At 41.5% G+C, this 21,535-nt stretch overlaps 1 protein-coding gene, 1 long non-coding RNA gene and 1 other non-coding gene across 3 annotated transcripts; all 3 read right to left on the minus strand.

Moving 5' to 3' along the window:
• Positions 1-660: 660 nt before the first annotated feature.
• TRNAP-CGG (transfer RNA proline (anticodon CGG)) lies at positions 661-732 on the minus strand. Its single transcript has one exon. It is a non-coding gene; the product is annotated as a tRNA-Pro (tRNA).
• A 13,556-nt stretch (positions 733-14,288) lies between these two features.
• LOC144306461 (vomeronasal type-1 receptor 46-like) lies at positions 14,289-15,146 on the minus strand. Its single transcript, XM_077885872.1, has one exon. It carries the CDS (start codon positions 15,144-15,146, stop codon positions 14,289-14,291), a length of 858 nt encoding a protein of 285 aa, XP_077741998.1.
• A 740-nt stretch (positions 15,147-15,886) lies between these two features.
• Positions 15,887-18,300, minus strand: LOC144306595 (uncharacterized). The gene is made up of 3 exons (XR_013373679.1): positions 18,229-18,300; positions 18,006-18,110; positions 15,887-17,854 (listed from the first exon to the last, which is right to left on the minus strand). It is a non-coding gene; the product is annotated as an uncharacterized LOC144306595 (long non-coding RNA).
• Between the last annotated feature and the right edge of the window lie 3,235 nt (positions 18,301-21,535).

The following is a 21,535-nucleotide window of genomic DNA, read 5'->3' on the forward strand; positions in this document are numbered from 1 at the left end:
AAGTCTGGACGCATGAAAACGCTATGTAGTTACTTGGAACTAGTAGAAACAAACCTTATTTTATTCCCTGCCCACCTCTACGTCCCTAGCATCAGGCACAGGTGGACACACAGCAGCCACTGAATATTCACTGGCTGACAGAGCACCTGAATGAGCTCCGACCAGGGCAGTGCAGGACCAGAAAGAGGCCGGCGTCTGGCCGCAGTCATAGGCCGTAGAGCCAGCGGTCAGGGTGGTGGGAGCAGCAGAGGTTGAGGGTCGGAGAGCTCCCCACCCCTCCGCACCCCTCCGCACCCCTCCCCACCCCACCAGAGGGCTGTAACAGCGGAAATCGGACTAGGACTGGGCGGCAGTAGGTAAGGTGCCGGAGCATGGCTCTCACTCCGCCCCCTGCGGCAGGTGTGCGCATGCGCGTGCCCGCCAGCCCCTCCCCCGCCTCCCTCCCTCCCTGCACCCGAGGAAGGATGCACAGAAGAGCCGGCCTGTGGCTGGTGCAGCATCAGCACCGCAGGTGCGTAGGCGCGCGGGAGATGCGGGCATTCGTGCCCGGCTCCTCCGAGAACACTGCCATTCCACAGCCAGTGTTTTTGGCAAGAATATTTGGGAAAACGCTTTTTTTCCCCCCTGATGCTATTAAGTCCAAGTGGTTGAAAAGGAAGCGGGCTCGTCCGGGATTTGAACCCGGGACCTCTCACACCCGAAGCGAGAATCATACCCCTAGACCAACGAGCCACCCACGTGCGAGGCTTGTCCATATTTTGGTATAAGAAGAAATAGAATCAAATTCTGTTTTATTTTGTTTACAAAAAAATTGTTTCCCAATAAGGTATAATTCCCCACCAATCACTTACATAAATGAAACAGTTTGGAAGAGCTGTTTGTGAGCACGGTATATTAAATCTAAACCACCATGATATCACTTGGTTGTAAGACTGGTCACCTGTAGGAAGTTTTAAGATTATCTTTTTTCTTTGATCTACATTACTGAACTACTCTACGTAATTGAACTCACTTTCATTTAGCTTTTAATTAAATTCGGTTAGAAAAGGTGTCCTGGGGCTTTCCTCTACTTACTATTATCCTTTTTGAAAACTGGATATTACTATTACTGGGGAGCTCAGAAGCCATGCGCTCTAACCAGGAGTCTTTGCAGCTAGCAAAGGTTCCTCAGAATGAACACTCTGAATCTCCGCAAATTACGTTGATTCAATTCCATAACATTAATTTTTCAGGGGAGCCAAGAGGTTAGTATTAGGTGAGTTTCTTGACTTACCAAAATCTCTGGTTGAAGGCAAAGTTTTCACAATGGGCCATTAGCTGATATATGTAAACCACATTTTAAACCCACGTAAAGGATCACCTGGGTGGCTCAGTGGTTGAGCGTCTGCCTTTGGCTCAAGTTGTGATCCAGGGGTTGTGGGATAGGGTCCCATATCGGGCTCTCTGTGGAAAACCTGCTTTTCCCTCTACCTATGTCTCTGCCTCTCTCTTTGTGTCTCTCATGAATAAATAAATAAAATCTTTAAAAATAAATGCACATAAACATGTATGCATTGAACTAATACACATTTTTAATTTTATTTTGCTGTACTGAATTTGATACCTTCAAAATTAAAAGCAGTTCACCTCATTACATTCATTCTTTCAATTATTCTATTATTTATAGAATGCCTACTTTTTTAAATTTTTTACCCCAAATGAAATTCTGTTACAAAGATGAATAAAAATAATGATTTTTTTGAATATGTGTGGAGAGAAATCAATCCTTTGTGAAAGAGAGAGTAGACTTAAACCAGCACTCAGTTTACATTTTTACTTGTATTTACTGGGTGGATTAAAGTAATTATGAGGTTAGGAGGCACTCTACTTTTGATCTTAATGTTGGAATAGCAAGATTCTTGTTACCGTCCAACTGCTTGCTTTCTACCTTGCCAGTTTAAAAAATCTTGACTGATTATTCTGAAACATCTGCCTTTGAGTAGTAATAATTTCTAATTGCCCTCAAACTTAAGCCACGGTTCAGACTCAGCATTCCACATCCACGAAAACATGTTCTCTTCAAAAAATAGCATCTTATATTCATTTACAGATGGATCCCCTGACATAGGACTATAATAAGACTTTAAATCAAAGTTTAAATACTTCATTGTGGAAAAGACTTGTTCAACCTGAACCCAAAAACTTTCAAAGATTCAATTACTTGGTAAACGAGAGCCCTTCCTTTCCGGTGAAATCAACTGAATAAATTAGTTTACTAATTTCTGAACTCACTTAGTCTTGGGGTCACATGCTCCACAGAGCGGCCTACATTCTAGACCTCAAACTTCTGTTCTCTCTTTATTTCCATAGTGGAATATACTTTATCCTGTCTCAAGCCAATTTCCCTGAGGATAATAAATAATTTATTTACTTGTATACCAGTGAGAACTCAGACTCCAAACAAAGGTCACTATTTAAACATTGCTAAAAGGAGCATCATTTTACATAGTAGAGGACCCACATGAAATTTATATTCCAGTGATTTTACTGAGATGTCTACTGTTCTTGTCTAAGTCATGTAGATCATATGTAATCAGATACTTAGTTATGTTGGCAAACATGATTATATTCATACTTATACTCACATTCCTTGGTAAACAGAAGGCATATCATGAAGATACAGTTACAAAAGACACATTAGGACAAAGGGCATAAAATATCCTAACAAATGAAAACAAGACTTATTTGCCAAGTTTCTATTTAATAATTACTCGGTGTCAGATTTATATTAGGCCCTGGGTTACCAAAAACAAACAAGAGTTTCAGTCCTTAGAGAGACTTGGCTAGCTGGCTGTCCGGGTAGCTATGTCACTTTTCTAGTTGTTCTCAGCTGAGATTTTTATTCCATTTTCTCTCATATCTCTCACCAAAAAGTCAGCTTCCTAGTACGGCTTTGACTATTCCTTTTGGACTACTGACGGTGGTAAGGTTTGGTTTCAGTTGCCACTTAATAACGTTATCTTTGGAAATATTATTGAATCACTAGGTTTATTATCATCTATAGGTAGGGGAAAAAAGGCAATCATGGCACCAAGTAAATAAGAGTTAGAGGGAATTTTTCTGTCTTCACACTTTTGGAATAAAAAATATGAGCCACAATCTTCTTGGCTATTTAATCAATGTAACTATATTTAAATGACAACTAACATATATTTTGGGGCCTTCTGATGACTTCTTAACTTAGGCTTATGTTACTAAATTTCTCATTCTTCCCATCTGTTATATGAGAACCACTCCCACATGAGTTCTATCTGTAGACTATGACTCACTTACTACGATAAAGTTTACATTAGTTCAGAACTCTAGTTTTGATCCATATTTTAACCTAAAGAATATATATGGAATCTATTCCACTTCCATAATATGCTCTGTGGTATGACAAATGATTTGAGTGACATTCGTATTAATTTTCTATAGTTGACTTTCACGGAGATAATTGCCTGATATTTTTTCTGACAAGTCACCTAAAGATTTGCTGTCTTATAAGTGAGACAGCGTGGAGACTGGACTGTTCCCCTTATCACCAACCACAAAAATCCATCATTTATTGGCTGCCTTCACAAAAAGAAAAAAGCTAAAACTCTACACCCTTGTATAGCTCATTTTGCAGGAATGCAGAGGCAGGATGCTTACTGAAAGAAGGGGTGAGGGGTGGGTCTTCACTGTAAAGAGTGGTAAGGTAGGACCAAACCAGTAAGCCCCAAGAAGAACCACAGTGCTGACTTTTCACCCACATTTACCCCTCATTATAATACTAAAAAGATCATGCCCAAGGGTAGAGATGTAACATGCTAATTAGACATGTCACGTATGAAGAAGCATGACCTTTAAGTGCACAAGAGCCAAGAAATCCCCTCCTCTATAAGATCAGATGCTCTTTTCCCACTGAATCTTAATTAAAGCTCTCCTAGGCCCTCAGAGAGCCAGCCTAACAACTCTTTCCTTTGTGTTGCCTCCCTTAGGTTCTCGCAGAAGCCCTGACAAAACTGCCTGGGCAGCTCAGTTGGTTATGTGTCTGCCTACAGCTCAGGTCATCATCTCAAGGTCCTGGGTTCGAGGCCGCATCTGGCTCCCTGCTTCTCCCTCTCCCTCTGCCTGTGGCTCCCCCTGCTTAAACTCTCTCTTTCTCTGTCAAATAAATAAATAAAATAATTAAAAACAACAACAAACCCTGCCTGGAACCCCTTCTGCCTCTTGTCAATTTCTCTTAGAGAGCCCAGGGCCCAGTTAGGTGACAGGAGTTACCAAGGTGTTTATTTCAATATGTGGTTCCCTAACACTGGATTGTACCCCAGGCACGGGTCGTTATTACTACATCTGGTTTATGACTTTGAAATCTCTATATTCTGCTATAACTAAGACATAAATTCAAAGATTTGACACTTCATTGCAAGCACATGTCTCCAAATTCTTTACAGACTGGTGTCCCTACTTGCTTAGTTTCTCACAAGATTCTCCTCTGAAAAAGGCAGTGCTGGCAGATGAATGCTTCATTTGTCTTCTCCTATATGTCCTTAACTTTTAGAAGGTTTGGGCTTTTTAGTGGGATTGAGAGAGAGGAATTTGAAATGGCATCTCCTTTGAAAGATAGCTCATCAACCCAATTAACTTTCTTATAAAGTTTTTTTTTAATCAGTGTTTTTCTGAAAATCTTTGTGCATTTGAAGACAAGACCCAGGAGATGTCTGATATTTCTGTCAACTCTAACTCCTTTATCTTAAGAAGTTCTCCAGCCTTGTATCTTGTGAGGATGCCATCTGATTTGATCATCTCACACTTTACTTCTATTTGTCTCGTCTAGTTCTTTCAAAGATCACTAACAGAACAGCAGGGGCTGTTCCCCCCTGGCCTGATGCCGACATGGACTCCTCAGAACCAGAACAGTGCACTGAGTTTCCAAAAGTGACTGATAAAGGTGAAAGGGAACAGTGGAAAAATTCAAGTTTCCCGAATGCATATCTGGAGGAATATCTTTAGGATTTAAATATTTTGCAATATGGGACGCCTGGGTGGCTCAGCAATTGGGTGTCTGCTTTTGGCTCAGGGCATGATCTATCCCATAATGGGCTCCCCATGGGGAACCTGCTTCTCCCTCTGTCTAGGTTTCTACCTCTCTCTCTCTCTGTGTCTCTCATGAATAAATAAATAAAATCTTTAAAGAAATAAATAAATACTTTGCATTAATGAATTAAGTATTCCCATTAACGAGCCTGGTGTCACAAAACTGTGTCCTTTCTCTTAATGACAAATCCCAGCCTCTTTATCCACACTGATTTCAGCTGTTTGAAGTTTCGTGTGCATTTTGCTCTCTGTCACAGTTTCACCTTCATTGTCCCGGGATGGCAAGGAATCAAGGGACAGGGCCAGTGTGTCCCTTAGTGAACCAGTGCTTGGTTTACTAAAGCAGTCGGGTATGCAGAACTCATCGTGCATGTTTCAAGGAAAACAGTAGTTTGTCTGGAAACAAACAAGAGTTCGGTGTTATTTTGCAACCTCCAGAGCTTCCTGGGTGTAATCTGAAACTGGCCCCTCTGAGGAGAGCAGGGAGAGACTGAATGAAGAGACAGAGGCAGCCCTCTCCAGGTTGGTAGATGGTAATTTTAATTAGCAAGATAATTTACATATTAGGCTTGTCTTTGGTGGCCCAAGACAAATAGATTCCTGTACCTGCCTGCCAAATCTTAGAGGTTTATATAAAGGTCCTAACTGGGTTCAGTCCCATATAGCGTCTAGATGGTGTCAACACCATCTCACTATCTCAAGGCTGTGTCCTTGGGGCAGCTTCTGGAAACAGGGAAGGTTAACAGCCATATCCCAAAGACAAGGGAAAGAGGGAGGACCTCTTGTTGCCAGGGTCCTGCTCACAAGTCAGCCAGTGACCACCTCCTCTCAATCATCTGCCCAACATTTGGGAAGAATCCACCTAATTAGAGACATAAAGGTTCGCCCTTGATCTCGTCAGATTCGAGGTCTAGAGTTCTAATTAGTAAATCATGGAATGGTCTTTATTCATTTCTGTAAAATTAGTAAGTGATTCCAGGGCACTGGGCAGTGAACCATGTGTTCTGGTATATTCCTCTTGTTATCCTTTATAAAGGTTATGAGGTTGCTATTCCCAAACCCACTCTTCAGGTTTCTGATATCTAGTGTTTTTACTGGCAGCTTGGCTATATTGTACCACTCAGGTCTTTGTAACAGCCTGTTACAAGTTATAATGCACTGAGGAAAAAGTAACATTAAAAAGAAGGCAGAATTTTGTTATTTTGACAAAAACACATTTACATGATCCATAGTGTCTTCCATCAGCAGCAATAGTCTTCAGGCATTTAAACGCTCAGAAAGAATTTCCACGGCCTAGGTATTTGAGGCCTTATTTTCACGGAGGTAAACCATACATAAAGAAACCCACATATACCTGACACATACAGCTCAGTGAATCTCTGCAAACTATACATATAAAATCACACTCCTGATGAAAGACTGAAACATTACCTGTGGTAAGCCAAGAGTATCTCCCATTTCTCCATCCTACTTACTGTGCCAGAGTACTGACTGTCCTGACTGAACAGCACAGATTAGCTTCTCCATCCACTGCCTAATCACTCTTGCTCTTCCTCTCTTCCAGCCAACCTCCCATCTAACTTCTTTCAGTGGGAAAATATACAAGCAGCACTGCTTTCAGATCTCTCATTCTTCCAACACTGCCACCAAAATACATTTTGAGAGTTAGATGACTAGATTTGAAAACAACTAGAGAAAGGGGTACTATTATAAGGGATATAGGCAAAATTCTATGATGACCCCCACGATTCCGTCTTCTCTGGTGTGTAGACCTGTATAATCTTCCCTCCTTGAATATGAGGAGGACCTCTGAATATGGTGGAATTGCACTACAATGGGGAAGGAAAAATCCTTCCTCTACCTTTCAAGTTCTTCCAGCTGTTTTAAGAGTTAAATTGATGTGAGACAGATGAGTAAGAAGAAAAAAAAACACCAAAGTTTAAAAAAAATTTATTTAAATTCAATTTGCCAACATAAAGTATAACACCCAGTGCTCATCTCATCATGTGCCCTCCAAAGTTTATTATATGTGCCTGGAGGACCAAATCAAGAACTAAAGAAATGACCAAGGCAGGCAGTTTTTATACTTTTTAGACGAAGAAACAATAACTTCTTGAGGAATTGACAGAATAAAGAAAACAGATGTTTGGGAGCTTTACTTAAAGGAATTCTATGTGGAATTTGGATTGAGATTAGTAAAAACATAACAGGGTTGTTTATATAGACTTCTCGCTCTTAAATTTTCCATCTCTTGTGATAAGAATTTCCTTTTACTTCTTAGTAGAGGGTATCTTTCATACGATTCATTCCTTGCTTTCAGGGAGACAGTAGAGGGTCTGCGGTCCGTGCACTAGCTGTTCCCCTAATAGCTTCAATTCAAAATAATCAGCATGTGATTGTGGTACATTTTGGGACAACCTGCCCTTGGCCCCTACACTGCCCTGATTAGATTACATTATATAACACAGTAGAGGGGATTTTTCGGATATAATTAAGGTTCCTAATCAATGGGCCTTGAGTTATTAATAAAAAAGAGAAAGATTAGGTCTTACAGATACTGCTGCCTCGGAGCCACCTGTGTGGCCCAGCCATGGTCAACCCCACTGTGTTCTTCAACATTACCCTGGCCAGAAAGCCCTTGGGCCAAGTCTCTTTCAAGCTGTTTGCAGACAAAATTCCAAAGACAGCAGAGAACTTTTGCACTCTGAGCACTGGGGAGAAAGGATTTGGTTATAAATATTCCTGCTTTCAAAGGATTATTTTGCCACAGTGGTGAATTCATACACCACAATGGCACTGGCAGCAACTCCATCTGTGGGGAGAAGTTTAATGATGAGAATTTCATCCTGAAACCTATGGTCCTGGTATCTCGTCCATCAGAGATGCTGGACCCAACATGAAAGGTTGCCAGTTTTTCATCTGCATTGCCAAGACTGAATGTGATGGCAAGTGTGTGGTTTTTGGCAACGTGAGAGAGGGAAGGAACATTGTGAAAGCCGTGGAACACTTTGGGTCCAGGAATAGCAAGACCAACAAGAAGATCACTGTTGCTGACTGTGGACAAACCTAATAAATTTGACTTGTGTTTTATCTTAACCACCAGACTATTCCTTCTGTACTCAAGAGAGCACCCCTTCATCTCCATCTGCTTGAAATATACTATAACCATTGCACTCTCATTGCTTTTTATGGTCTCCATATTTTCCTTTCCCCTCCAAGTCTAGCTGGGTTGCATGCAGAGTTAGGTTTATGATTATGAAATAAAACCTAAACAATAACAATGACAAAGAGGGTGACAGATAATCCTGGATGCGTCTGATAATCAGGTGAGCACTTTGGACAAGAGACATATTCAGAGTAAGTGGGGCTCTCCTGCTGACTTTGGAGAAAATAAACAGCTATGATGTGAATGGCTTATGAAGAAGGTCCTGTGGCAGAGGTGTCCTCTAGGAACCTGGGGTCTGGGTTCTAAAACAACAAGGCTGAGGTTTGCCAACAATCAAGTGGGCCAGGAAGAGCCTCAGATGAAATTGCAGCCTTAGCTGATGTTGTGAATTTAGTCTACTGAGACACGCAGCAGAAAATACAGTTAAGCCGCATTCCTGACCCGTTGAAACTATGAGATAATAAATTTATGTTATCTTAAGTCATTAAATGTGTGGTAGTTTCTTATGTAGCAATAGAACACTAATATACCAGACTACGTGGATGTGGTATTTTCTTGACTGAAAGTTATTCAAGTAGATATTTTTTTCCCTTTAGGAGAAAGAATCATCATTATGCACTGTGATGCTCTTAATATCTCCAGTATCAACAAAAAGTGGGGAAATGAAGAGTGGTTTATTATGGTGGTTCAATCAGTTTAACCAGTTGTCAAATATTAGTTTTTAAGTGTCGTGGACACTTAAATGTTTGTTCTTGGCAATCTGACCAAAGTGGCCCACAGCTCTCAATTAAAAATTTCTATCACTTGGTTAAGCATACAACTCTTGATCTCACCTCAGGTCTTGGTCTCAGGTTGTGAGTTCAAGCCCTGGGTTGGGCATTATGCTGGGTATGGAGGAGGAGGAGGAGGAGAGGGGGAAGAAGAAGGAAGAGGGGAAGGGGAAGGTGGAAGAGGAGGAGGGGAAAGAGGGGGAGGAGGGGGAGAAGGAGAGAATTTCTTACTTTCCAAATCCTTCTTGCAATTTCACATCCAGTGCTACTTTCCTCTCTTCTCTTAATGCATGTATATTACTTGCATTTCCTTACAGTTGATACAATGAGCATTATGGGCAAGAATCATTTTCCCCACTTACTTGCTACACCTTGTTTCATAATTTGACATTCATTTATTTACACATTTGTTTAATAATTAGGAAATTTAGTTGCTTAAGAAAATAAGATGGGATAAAAGTAAGTAAAGAAGATCCCAGTAAGATCCTACCTGTGTTCTTTTCAAATATCTAAGAGTCTCATTAGTTATCACTGGAAAACAAGGTTTTCTTTTTTTTCATTTATTATCTCAGGAAAGCCGGACATTTAGAACTTTTCACTTCTGAAGTTTACCCATTTCTATGCTGTCATTAACCATGCCATTATCACCCCCTATTCTTGACAATTCGTTAACTACATTTATAAGCCTTCATTAAATTTAGTATGACATGTTACTATTAGACAGGTGCAAACATGAAGGGCAGCCTTTCCATTAGGGACAGATGCTATAGATGATCTAAGTAAGGAGATATTGACTAAGGCACTTTGAAACCTGTCTGAAGAGATGAAAATCCTGGAATAGATTTTAGACCAGGACAGATTTTAGAGCAAAGTCACATGTATTTCAGAAAATACTTCATCTGTATTTCAGAAGCTGTCCCAGGATATTTTGTAGTCCAAGCAAGAGATGTGTATATGGAAATGGATCTTAATGATGTAGGATCAAGCTAAAAAGAGTGTAAGGAGAGGTAAGGCCAGATGTATTGTGATGGACCCACTCAGCTGAGATTATGAATTCAATTTCTCTGTTAAGTGCAGGAATGGCTCAAACAGTTTCAGAGGTTGGATGACCCAAACGTGGGTTCCTACACTAAATGTAGTTCCTATACTAAATGAGGTTGAAATGTCAAGAAATCCTCAGTATGCTATAGAGGCAGTTATGAAATCTTGGAGATTGTGGGAATTCTAAAGTATTTACTATGTAGGATCAGCCCATGCCAACCAGAAGTGTTCTACAACACAAGCCTTTCACTATAGCTTTGACAAATAAATTCATGAGTATAGCCCAGCATCCTAACACAGCTCTGTTGGAGTTCTTGCCTACAAATAAAAAATTGCATCAGGAGTTACTACTGTTGAACTGGAAGGCCTCAGTACAGTGGGAATAACTTGAATGACAGGTGCCAAGTGATGACACTTAATCACCAACTAAGCGGGGCAGGATTGCCTTAATGAACACTTATCAAACAGTCTGACTCACAGAGATCTTCAGCATTGGCTAGTTGGTTATGGTTTTGTTTAACTGCTGTATATAAGAATCTACTAAAGTCTCACTTGGTCTGGAAAAGGAGAAACATTCCAGGCCGTGTGAATATACACCCGACTTGAATCACTCAAGCACCATGGATAATTGTGGATCCTTAAACATCCCCAGACACGACCTGGTTCTGTGACCCAGAGAACCTTGAATGATGGGAAAGATAGATCCCCATGGAGAAACTCTACTACATTGCCAAGAACATAACAGTGATAATCTTCCCGCAGCCATCCCCGGAGGGACCCGCAGTCACTTATTATGGAGACTGTGTAGTGGACAAAGGGACATAATCAGTCTTCTCAGAGACTCACGGTCATTGGCTCTGAGCTGACAATAATTCCTGGAGACCCAAAGTCGCACTATGCATCACCAGTCAGACTAGGAACTTATTAGGTTAAGTTAGATGATCAATAAAGTTTTATCTCAGGTCCATGGTTTCTTCCAAGAAATCCACTATCATTTAAGAATTGTAGATAACTTGTCGTTTAACTCTGGCTGCTTTTAAGATATTTTGCTTTCATTTTTACAGACTGGTCTGGATATAAACATTTTTGAGTCTATGCTGCTTAGAATTCTCTGAGCTTTTGAAGCTACTAGTTTGAATTTCACCAAATCTGAGACATTTTCAGTTATCATTACTTCAAAACTTCTGTAAGATTTCACAGGCAAAATTGATACAGAGTTCACCTTCCTACTCTATTTTACTCATAACAGAACTATAAATGAGAGGCAAGAGGTAGTTGGTGGGGGTTACCAGCCATGTCAGGGTGTTCTAAAATTCAATATTCTCGGTTTCTCCTTCCTCCCTCCCTCCCGCTCTCCTATATGGGTAACAATTTAGTCATGTGCTTCTCATTTTAAGTTACTTTCTGCTTAAGATTCTAGATTCAATTTAAATTTCTCAACTCCATCCTAACTTTTCCAAGGGAAGCACAGAAGAACACTTACTTTGAGAATCCAAATTCCAGGCTCTCTGTAATCACTAATTTTGTGTGTCAACTTAACTGATCTAAGGGATGCCCACATAGCTGGAAAAACTGACTTTGTCTCTGAGGGTGTTTCTGGAAGAGAATAGCCTTTGCTCAATAGACTGAGTAGGGATGCCCTGTCACCAATCTGCTAGGGGCCCTCCTGGAACAAAAAGGCAAAGGAAGGCTGAATTCCTTCTCTCTTCTTGAGCTGGCAAGTGAATCCGCTCCAGCTCTCCATCCTGGCAGCTCCTGGTTCTCAGGCCCTCAGACTTGGGTATGTAAATAAGGAACCCCTTGGTTGTCAGGCCTTTGGACTCGTACCGGACACTACCACTGGCTTTCCTGGTTCTCTAGCTTGCAGACAGCAGACTGTGGGACTTCCCTGCCTCCAGAATGGAGTGAGCTAAGTCCAATCATTTCTCTCTCTCTCTCTCTCTCTCTCTTCAGAGAGACAGATACAGATACATAGATATAGATATTTCCTGTTGATTCTCTTTCTCTGGAGGACCCTGACTAACACACTATCCTAACCATTTTTGTTACCAAACACACATCTCCATATCCATCTGGATACTTTCTATTTTAATGCTCATTAAGTCTCTTCTTTATAATTAATTTTAAAATGCTATTCTTAACTTCATTTCCAAGCTCTTACATCCCTTCCTTTGGGGTCCATTACCCATGACCAGTTCAGGGAGTGCTTATTTTGTCTTGTTCTCCATGATAGAAAAAGATGTCATAGGGAAGTTACAAAACTAAGATAAATAGCAAAATCTTGGCCTTCCAACACCCACAGTTATATAAAGGAGTTAAGCTCCTAAACATATTACAATATAGCATAATAACACAGATAAGTTATTTAAAACTGTGTTGACATGGTCCAACAAAACCAAAGGGAAGTTTAGTAGGGAAGTAAGAGACTCAAATGTATACAAGGGTGACAAAACAAGTATGATACAGGCATTCATAAAAATGGGATGGAAAATGCCTATATGAATTCTAAGATTTGCATCATAAAATATGTGAAATCAGTAAAACAGCATCAGGTAATTTTCAAAATAGCTTGAGGACATATCTTATTGCCAGAATGATGACTTCTACTCAAATACCTATTTGGGTTCCAATTTAAGAAAAATATAAACCAAATTTATTATTTAAATTAGTGTAGAGGGCAGCCCTGGTGGCTCAGCGGTTTAGCGTCGCCTTCGGCCCAGGGCGAGATCCTGGAGACCTAGGATGGAGTCCTATATCGGGCTCCCTGTGTGGAGCCTGCTGCTTTTCCCTCTGCCTGTATCTCTGTCTCTCCTTCAATCTCTGTGTCTCTGAATGAATGAATGAATAAATAAATAAATAAATAAATAAATAAATAAATAAATAAATAAATTAGTGTAGAAACCAAATTATTTTGTAGCTCTTTGATGGCACACCAATGTGAGACTGATATTATTGTGGCAGTGTCAGAGCACTAACAAATGTGTTTTGAAACAAGCCACGCACTATTTTCAAACTAATTTTTTTTTTTTAATTTTTTATGGTCACACACAAAGAGAGAGAGAAGCAGGCTCCATGCACCCGGAGCCCGACGTGGGATTCGATCCCGCGTCTCCAGGACCGCGCCCTGGGCCAAAAGCTGACGCCAAACCACTGCGCCACCCAGGGATCCCCTTCAGAACTTATTCTTTATTCATCTTTATAAAGATATATTCAAAGATTTAAAGACTCAGAAGATAGGGGGTCCCTGGGTGGCTCAGCGGTTGGCGCCTGCTTTTGGTCCAGGGCTGCGCGATCCGGGGGGCCCGCGATGGAGTCCCGCGTCGGGCTCCCGGCATGGGGCCTGCTTCTCCCTCTGCCTCTCTCTCTCTCTCTCTCTCTCTCTCTCTCTCTCTATCATGAATGAATAAAATCTTTTTAAAAAAAGATTCAGAAAATAGAGAGAGATATAAAAGGAAATTCTACTGATTTGTTTCACATACCTAGGTTCTCTGAAACCAGATCATACTGTTTTAAGGTTCCTTTGCACTCTTGCAAAAGAGAGGGATCGGATGGAGTTGAAATATTACATTCCATTTTTGAATACCATTGCTCTTGAGTTACTATCTTTTATTAATTACAGATACATCTTGCTCATCATTCCATAGCAATACATTTTGAACTCACCCATTCTTTCATAAGCTCAATAGCATCCTCTTGTATGGCAGAACCCTCTAGAATATTTTCACAAAGCCAGCAAAAAATAGTCTATTTGCTGGATACTAGTTCATGATTTTTCAAAATCGCCACGATGTGTAGTAATTTTTATACTGCAATTCTCATATGAGCAATCCTCCTAGAAGTGACACAAGTCAAAGAGAAAATACAGTAGCGTTTTGAAAGAATTTGCCAAATTTTTCTCCTTCCTATAGGAAGCTTGGTAGTAATAGAGGCATCTTATAAGCAGGAAAGCTGGAATTGGCTTCTTCCCGAGGGTGGCAGGATGGACAGGAGAAGAAGGCAAAGTCCCCAGAGGGCACCCAGAAGTTATTATGATCTCCTTCCTCTGTCAGCTCAGGGCTACTGGTCAACAGCTTTGCTGTATAACATCATAATTTAATTTGTTGAGGCTACTCTTCATTGTTTTTTTTTTTTTGTTTTACACGCAGCCATTACATGTCTTATTTCAAACTTGTTACCCAAGGGATCAATGAAACAGTCATTTTCCTCAAGTCTTAATGAATGTGCCAACATTTAGCCAGATGTCCATCTCTGTGAATCAGCACAAATGGGCTGAGAAATGAATAACTAAGGCTTATGATTTCTAAAACGCTTAGCTTTATGAAATTATTCTCAAGGAAAGAATTTAAATATAAAGAAATAATAGAATCTGTCCAAGAAAAGAAAAGAAAACAAAGCATCAGAAGGAGAACACTGTGAACGGCTCTTACCTCAGGGGGGTTCTGGTAGAGAACCTTGGATCTCCGCAGGTAGTGGGCATGCTTGTGGTGCTTGTGGAGAACATGTACCATGTAGACAGTGGCCCAGCCCATGAGACTCAGAAACAGGAAATCTCGCAGGGCCATGAGAATGAGAAAAATCCACTTCATTGTCTGGCTTGCTGGTAGGAAACAAGAGCCATCACTTGCACCAGTTCGTGATCTGTTTAGGCTGTTGATGTTTCTGATGTAATAGAGTAAGTTCACGCTGACCAAGGAACTAAGTATCCAAAAGAAGAGGAAAAAGGGAAGGATACGCCATGTGGATGCTGGCTTGAAAATGGTGCACGGGGGGGCTCTGGGGCTGATGGTGGCTGCCTGGACCACAGTGAGGAAGCTGCTGATGGAGATCGAGAGGCCTCGATCATCTGGGAAAGGTATCAACCCAAAAGTTTGTATTGTTTTTAGCATGAGCTTGGAAAAAAGAATTAGGATATTTGTAAAAGCCAAGTGGATGAGAATTACATGTATAGATTTCTTTTTAGTGTCTCCAAAGAAAATGCACACGTAATTCACAGAGACAAAGATGTTCCCCACAATGCCAGATCCAGTGAGTAAGAGAAACATTGGTCCCTTGATATTGTTTGAAACCATTTCTTACTTCATGGGCAGAAAAATTTGAATCCAGCAAGCACCTTTTGAAGAAAGCAACTGTATGATGTTTCTTCAAAGAATGATTCGTACCAAAGGGTTTTTCTAATGTATAAAGGACAGTTAGGATATATGTAATGGAGCATATTTTTGTACAAATAACTCTTTTCCTTTCCCTGGAAGCACTCTTTGTAGACAATTCTATGTGGCTTCAAATCTAATATTGGTAATAAGAATACAAAAATCTAAATTTGCAACCTAGATTTTTTTTCTGGCTCCATGCCAGCAAAGACAATCTATGTGCTCAATAGCTTGTATATCCCAGCTATTTTCAATCTTGGCATGTGCCAAATTGAACTAAAAGAGACCCCACCCGATGTCACCCTGTGTTTTTCTACTTCTTCATTTTGATATTACCATGAGCCAACTCCAGAAGATCTCTACCTCCCCACATTCCACAACACAGACTTAAATACTCTTCTTGCCCCACATATTTCACAGTTCATGAATTTAGCCTGTCTCATTGTTCATACTGCCCCTTCTTATGTTTACATCCATCACATACGGCATTTTTTTTAAGATTTTATTTATTTATTCATGAGAAACACAGAGACACAGGCGGAGGGAGAAGATGGCTCCACGCAGAGGGCCCGATGTGGGACTGGATCCTGTGACTATATGATCACGCCCTGGGCCGAAGGCAGACTCCCAACCGCTGAGCCACCCAGGGATCCCCACATACGGCATTTTGATTAGTATATCAATCTCCTGGTTTGTCTCTTAGATTCTGGTCTTTATATCTCTGACACATACACTTAATATTTCCTGACTTCTCTTTTAATGCCCAAAATGATTTTGTGAGTTCATCGCTTATAAGATTTCAATGGGTTTTCCTAATTGTCAACATCAAATCAAACTGCATAACCTTTTGAGACAGGACTCCAACTCTTAAAGCCTCATCGGCCAAAGACCTCTAGAAACAGTTTGTGGGCTGCACAAGCTCAGACCAGACTTGATGCAGCCTGGGCAAGAGTCCGGAGCAACCTTGGAATGCTGCCCTGCAAGGGTCTTTATAGGAGGTCTGAGTCCCACGGAGGAATCTGAGGAGACCCTAAGGGAAGCCTGGATGTGTTCAGGATGTGTTACTATTTCCTGGGGTGGGAGTTGGGGTGGGGGGTGCTGGTGGTTAAAAAAGAAAGCCAGTTAACAAGGAATTGGGGGTTGTCAGTAGAAGAGTGTGGTTTATGACTTAGAGATCCCTAATAATGGTAAAGTGCAGCAAAGTGGGGTGGGGTATGTTTGGTAAGAAAAGAGAAATCACTCAAACAAAGGTTTGTAACAGCCTTTCACAGTTTCTGAATAATCCTGGGATAAACAAGCTTTCCAGGTAGTTTAGCAATTAGCTTTTACCAACTTCTGTTTTCCCAACCTGGGCAACAACAGAACTGACTGAATTGTCACCAGTCCAAACCGATTGTCAACCTTTCAGGCCTGGGTAAAACTTGGCTCTTTCATCAATAGCTTCTCCAATCTAATTTTTCACCTAGAAATTGATATAAAACTGCTGACAATTCCCCCCAAACAAAATAGACCAAGATGTTTGATTTAACTCCCAGGGGTTCCATAGATTCTATATACTTTGGAAGCCTTTCCACAGCCTTCACCCCGTTCCATATCCTACCAGGGTTGTAAAAATTTAATTACCTATATTCAGTACTTTCCTATACAAAATGTTTTACCATTTTTCCAGCCTTCTTTCTATCTTCCCCAAATCTCAAAGCTCTGAATCAGGATGGGGACTGCTTTCCGTGTCAGCTGGTAAACCACTCGTCTTTCTTTGTGACTGAAATATAGGAACAATGTCAGAGGAGGGAGGGATGGGACTGTCCCAGATTACTTTTTTGGAAATGTTAAAATAAACTATCTTTTTAATTTTTTTATTTATTTACTTGAGAGAAAAAGAGAGAGAGAGAGAGAACAAGCATGGGGAGAAGTAGGGCCAGAGGGAGAAGCAGGCTCCTCGCTGAGCAGGGAAGCAGATGTGGGGCTGCATCCCAGGACCCTGAGATCATGATCTGAGCCGAAGGCAGACACTTGACCAACTGAGCCATCCAGGTGCCCCTTTTAAAGTAAGCTATTTTAAGAGACATGCTTTACATTCAGGTAGTCCTGAATGCAAGCCCACAAGCCCATTCTGGATCTAACACTCACTGCCTTAGCCAAGTAAGTGCATCCCTCTCAGCTCCTTTTCTCAACTAAAAAGTGAGAGGAGTGCTTTCTGCTACGTGAGACGACAGTAGAGGTAAAGCGGACTGCCTCAGGTTATTCACAACCTGGCTGTAAAAATAAGACTCGGCCAACAGCCCCTGTCATTTTCATCCTAATGCTGCTAAGAGGTGCCTCCGTCAAGCTGGCGTGTAGTGGCCGAAGCTGACTTACACATACGGTGCCATTATTAGTGTTAGGATGGGGAGGCTAAGGACAGGTGAGGGAAGAAGACCTTCAAATTCCACACAAACACTTGGAGAATTTTCAAGACACCTGGGAAGACCAAGCTGGCTCATATGCAAAACCCAGGAATGCCCCCAGTGAGAGCCACAAACTCCATCCCTGCTAGTGTTGCTGACAGAGCAGGATGCAGGGGGCAGCGAGGCAGAGGGAAACACAGCTGCTCCTGGAGACTGCAGGCACTCTGATGCTTCCAGGATTTCCTGACAAAAGAAAGCGGTACCTTGTCTACAGCGCGCCCCAGAGCTCTCTCGTGGTACCGATCCTGAACCCAGGGACACCTGCTCAAACGTGTCTGGAGGCACATTTGCTGAAACCGGTCCCCGTCATCTTTCTGGCCCCGGGGAAATGTACCTTTGCAGGATCAGGAGTCCAGGTGCTCAGGCTCACAGACCCTCTCAGGAACTGCCTCACTTAGTCAAAGACAGGAGCAAGGTCCCTGCATCTGAGGGACGGTTTCTGTGGCACAGGGAGTAATAAAAGACTTGGTCAGCTGTGCTCCCCTGGCAGCTGCTGTGCAGCCGTGCTCTTTGTTGGTCCTTCGGGCAGGTGAACCCTCCACCGAGACATCCTTTACCTTCTGGATTTGAAGAGCTCTTGGCTAACCTCAACTGGAACCAAGACTTGGCTTTTCAAGGTTGTCAGCCTGTCAGGGAAGAGAACACTTTGGTCAGAATCTCAGTCCCTGAAGTACAGCTTTCCCTGTCCCTCCAAATTACAATGAGTGTTTGGCTCAGAAATGTTCTTGGTCTTAATTAATTTTAATTATAGGAATAGGAAGGATGTGTGGTGAGAAAATGAACAAGTAGTTAGTTAGGTTCTGTATCCAGCATTTCACATTATTCTGGCCCCTCCTCCTCTTCCCTGAGTTCCAGACCTTGAATCAGAATGGGGACCTGCTCCCAGACACATCTGAGTGTTTTCCTTTTTCTCTGTAGGTTTTCTTTATGCTCAGGGTTATTGCAAAGATGGCTGGAGATTCTGGTTTGTGAGCTCATCATAACCATGAATATGGAGAGTACAAGTATCACCATGCACTCAGGGTTTTAGTGGGGAAATGATTTTCCTCCTTCCCCTCTGAGTTTCAAGCTGGGACCTCTGTAATAAAAGATAGACCCACAAGAGAAAAACAAGCAGGCATTTACTATCACATATATCTCATACACACATGAAGATATCCAGAGAAAAACAAGCAAGTCTCTGAGGTGGCTGGAATTTGGTCTAAATGCCATTGTAATAGAGAAAGGGTATTGGGGGCGTAGGTCTTTTTGGAGAAAGTAAATGATTTTTAAGAAAGATAAATGTGCCCTTACATGCATACTTGGGAGGTCTGATAATTTGTGGCAAAGTTTGCCTGTGTATGGTGTCCACTTCTAAGCTTCTCTCCTGTGATAGGAACCAAATTTCTCTGGTTAATGAAACTCCCAGGGAGGTAACTTATGACAGCTGAGAATCTGTCTTTAGCAGATTAGGAGAGTTTTAAGGACACCTCTCCTTGCTCTCCTATTTTCCAAGTGCCTACGGCTCTACCTAATCAATATACAAACCAACATAGTTTGGAGTAGCAGGGGGTTGGAGATCTTTTCTTCAAGTGATTGTTCGTTTTTGTTTTCTTACAAGATTCTGTTGGGACACCTGGGTGGCCCAGTCCATTAAGTGTTTGCCTTCAGCTCAGGTCATGATCCTGGGGTCCTGGAATGGAGTGCTGGGTCGAGCTCTCCACTCATTCCGGGGTCTGCTTCTCCCTGTCCCCCTGCTCATGCTCACTCTCACTCTCTCTCACTCTCTCACTCTTTCTCTCAAATAAATAGATGACATATTTTCTGTTTATTTGAGAGAGAGAGAGCAGGAACAGCAGGCTCCCCACTGGGCAGGGAGCCCAGGACAGCCACCTAACAGACTGAGCCCCCCGGGTGCCCTGCAAGTTATTATTTTTAAATTTCTTGTCTATTAAAAAGAAATGGAACTAGAAATCTGGAAGGATGCCCCTTTTGTTCCTAATCCCTCGTGGCCTACAAAGCTTCATGAACAGGAACTTCTATCATCTAGATAACTTTCTCCCCCAAGAATGAACTTTCCCATCACTGATGCAAAGGAATAGAAACAAAATTGAGCAAAAGGTTGAGATGAGAGGTGAGATTAGAATTATTTTTCAAGAAATGAGAGCATCAAAGAGTCTGAAAAGGCCAGATTTCCCCTCATTTTCTGTGGGGCTGTATTTTCATTATGGTCAAACATTCTTTATTTGGCCAACAATTAATCAGGCTCCTCAACCTTCTCCTAGAAGCTTATGTGTGCTCTCTTGCAAAATCTAGTTGTAGCAAGAACCCTGTATCTATTCCCTTATCTATTTGGGGGCTTCATACCTGTCACCTCCCAGGTGATACCCAAGCACCCTGGCCTGTCTGCAGCAAGAATCCTGAGAGGTCGATAAAGCCACAAGCCCTTACCCTTGATGTGTTCTCTTAGTAATTTTTAATCCTCTACTGAGCCCCCTCGTGCCTCTTGGCTCTGAGTTCTCCTTGCCCGTGCTGTATTCTGAATTGAGGTCAGTGTCTCCTTGCGTCATTGTAAAATCCCAGGGCAGGGTTTCCCTATACCATCCACAGTGGTCCTGAATAAAGTCTGCCTCACCACCTTGAACAAGCATCAGTGAATATTTTCTTCTCTAACATTAGCTACAGGTGTACTGGGAACTTGCTAAAAATACTTAAGGAACACTTCAGAAGAATCTCTTTGAGTTAAGTACTGTTTTCAATCCCCAATTTTGAACGAGGACATGCAGGCACAGACAGATTGCCTGAGGTGCCAATGAGACATCTAAAGGCAAAAGGAAAAAACAATTATCTTCCCTGGTGCAAAAGACATACTTTCCACCCTCCCTTTCCTTAGAGTGTTTTCTATAAAAAGTACAACAACAAAATAACTTGTAAATTTTTCCTTGGCCCCTTTGAGATGTGTGTAAGTTTTTTAAAAACCTAAATAAAGCTCTTGCCAGTTGTCACCTTTTGCAACATCACCCTGAAAAGAGTGCTCTTTTCTCCCAGTTTCTATGGGAGATTAAAAGCCCAACTCCAGGAGGACCTGATTCCAAAAGGCAAAACTCTATTCTGTCATGAAGATGAAGAAATTTATCTTTTAAATACAACCAATTCATTTACACAGTGACCCCCAGATCAGATGAATTTTGGAGGTTCTATGTGTGACAAATACATAGTACTGTGAAGACTTCTTATTGAGAGCAAACTATCATTTATCATGAGAACATGTATGTAATGGATTCCATCTGCTTGGCTGTATAAAAAAAATGAGCTTTTTTCCTGTTCTTGCAATCTCTTTAGTGGATTGGCTGTGATGCTCATCACATTATGTTTTAATGCCTTTTCAATAATAAAATTGTTTTCCTTCTCTTTTGCTTTTATAGAGAGTCTTGTGGGTTGGCAGGACATTTTGTTTCTAATTATCATTTTCCAACACACATAGAGGAGGAAGACTTGAATCAAGGGTTGAACCCAGAGAATCTGACACAATCTCACTGCCAACCATCACTCCCTTCCCATTTGACATATGTCCTTCTGGTCATTCTCTCTTTCAGTGTGTTCTTCCTCAGCACCACTGCCAAGTCCTCTAGCCTCTGCCCACATCTTTCCCTCTGCATCTAGATGTGTGTCCCTCAACTTCTCCTTTCTACCATTAGTGGCAGCTCTGGAGTTTCATGTGGATTCCACTGATTCCCACGGTAGGGAAAGGGAAGTATTTCCTTCAACCCTTCAAATTCTTCCAGATGGTTTATGAATTAAATTGACAGGAGACAGATTAACGGGAGAAGAAAATACATGTTTTATTATATGCGCCCTGAGGTGTAATAATGAAACTGAGACCCA

The sequence above is a fragment of the Canis aureus genome, chromosome 37 (genome assembly GCF_053574225.1).
Source record: "Canis aureus isolate CA01 chromosome 37, VMU_Caureus_v.1.0, whole genome shotgun sequence".
Lineage (NCBI taxonomy): Eukaryota > Metazoa > Chordata > Mammalia > Carnivora > Canidae > Canis > Canis aureus.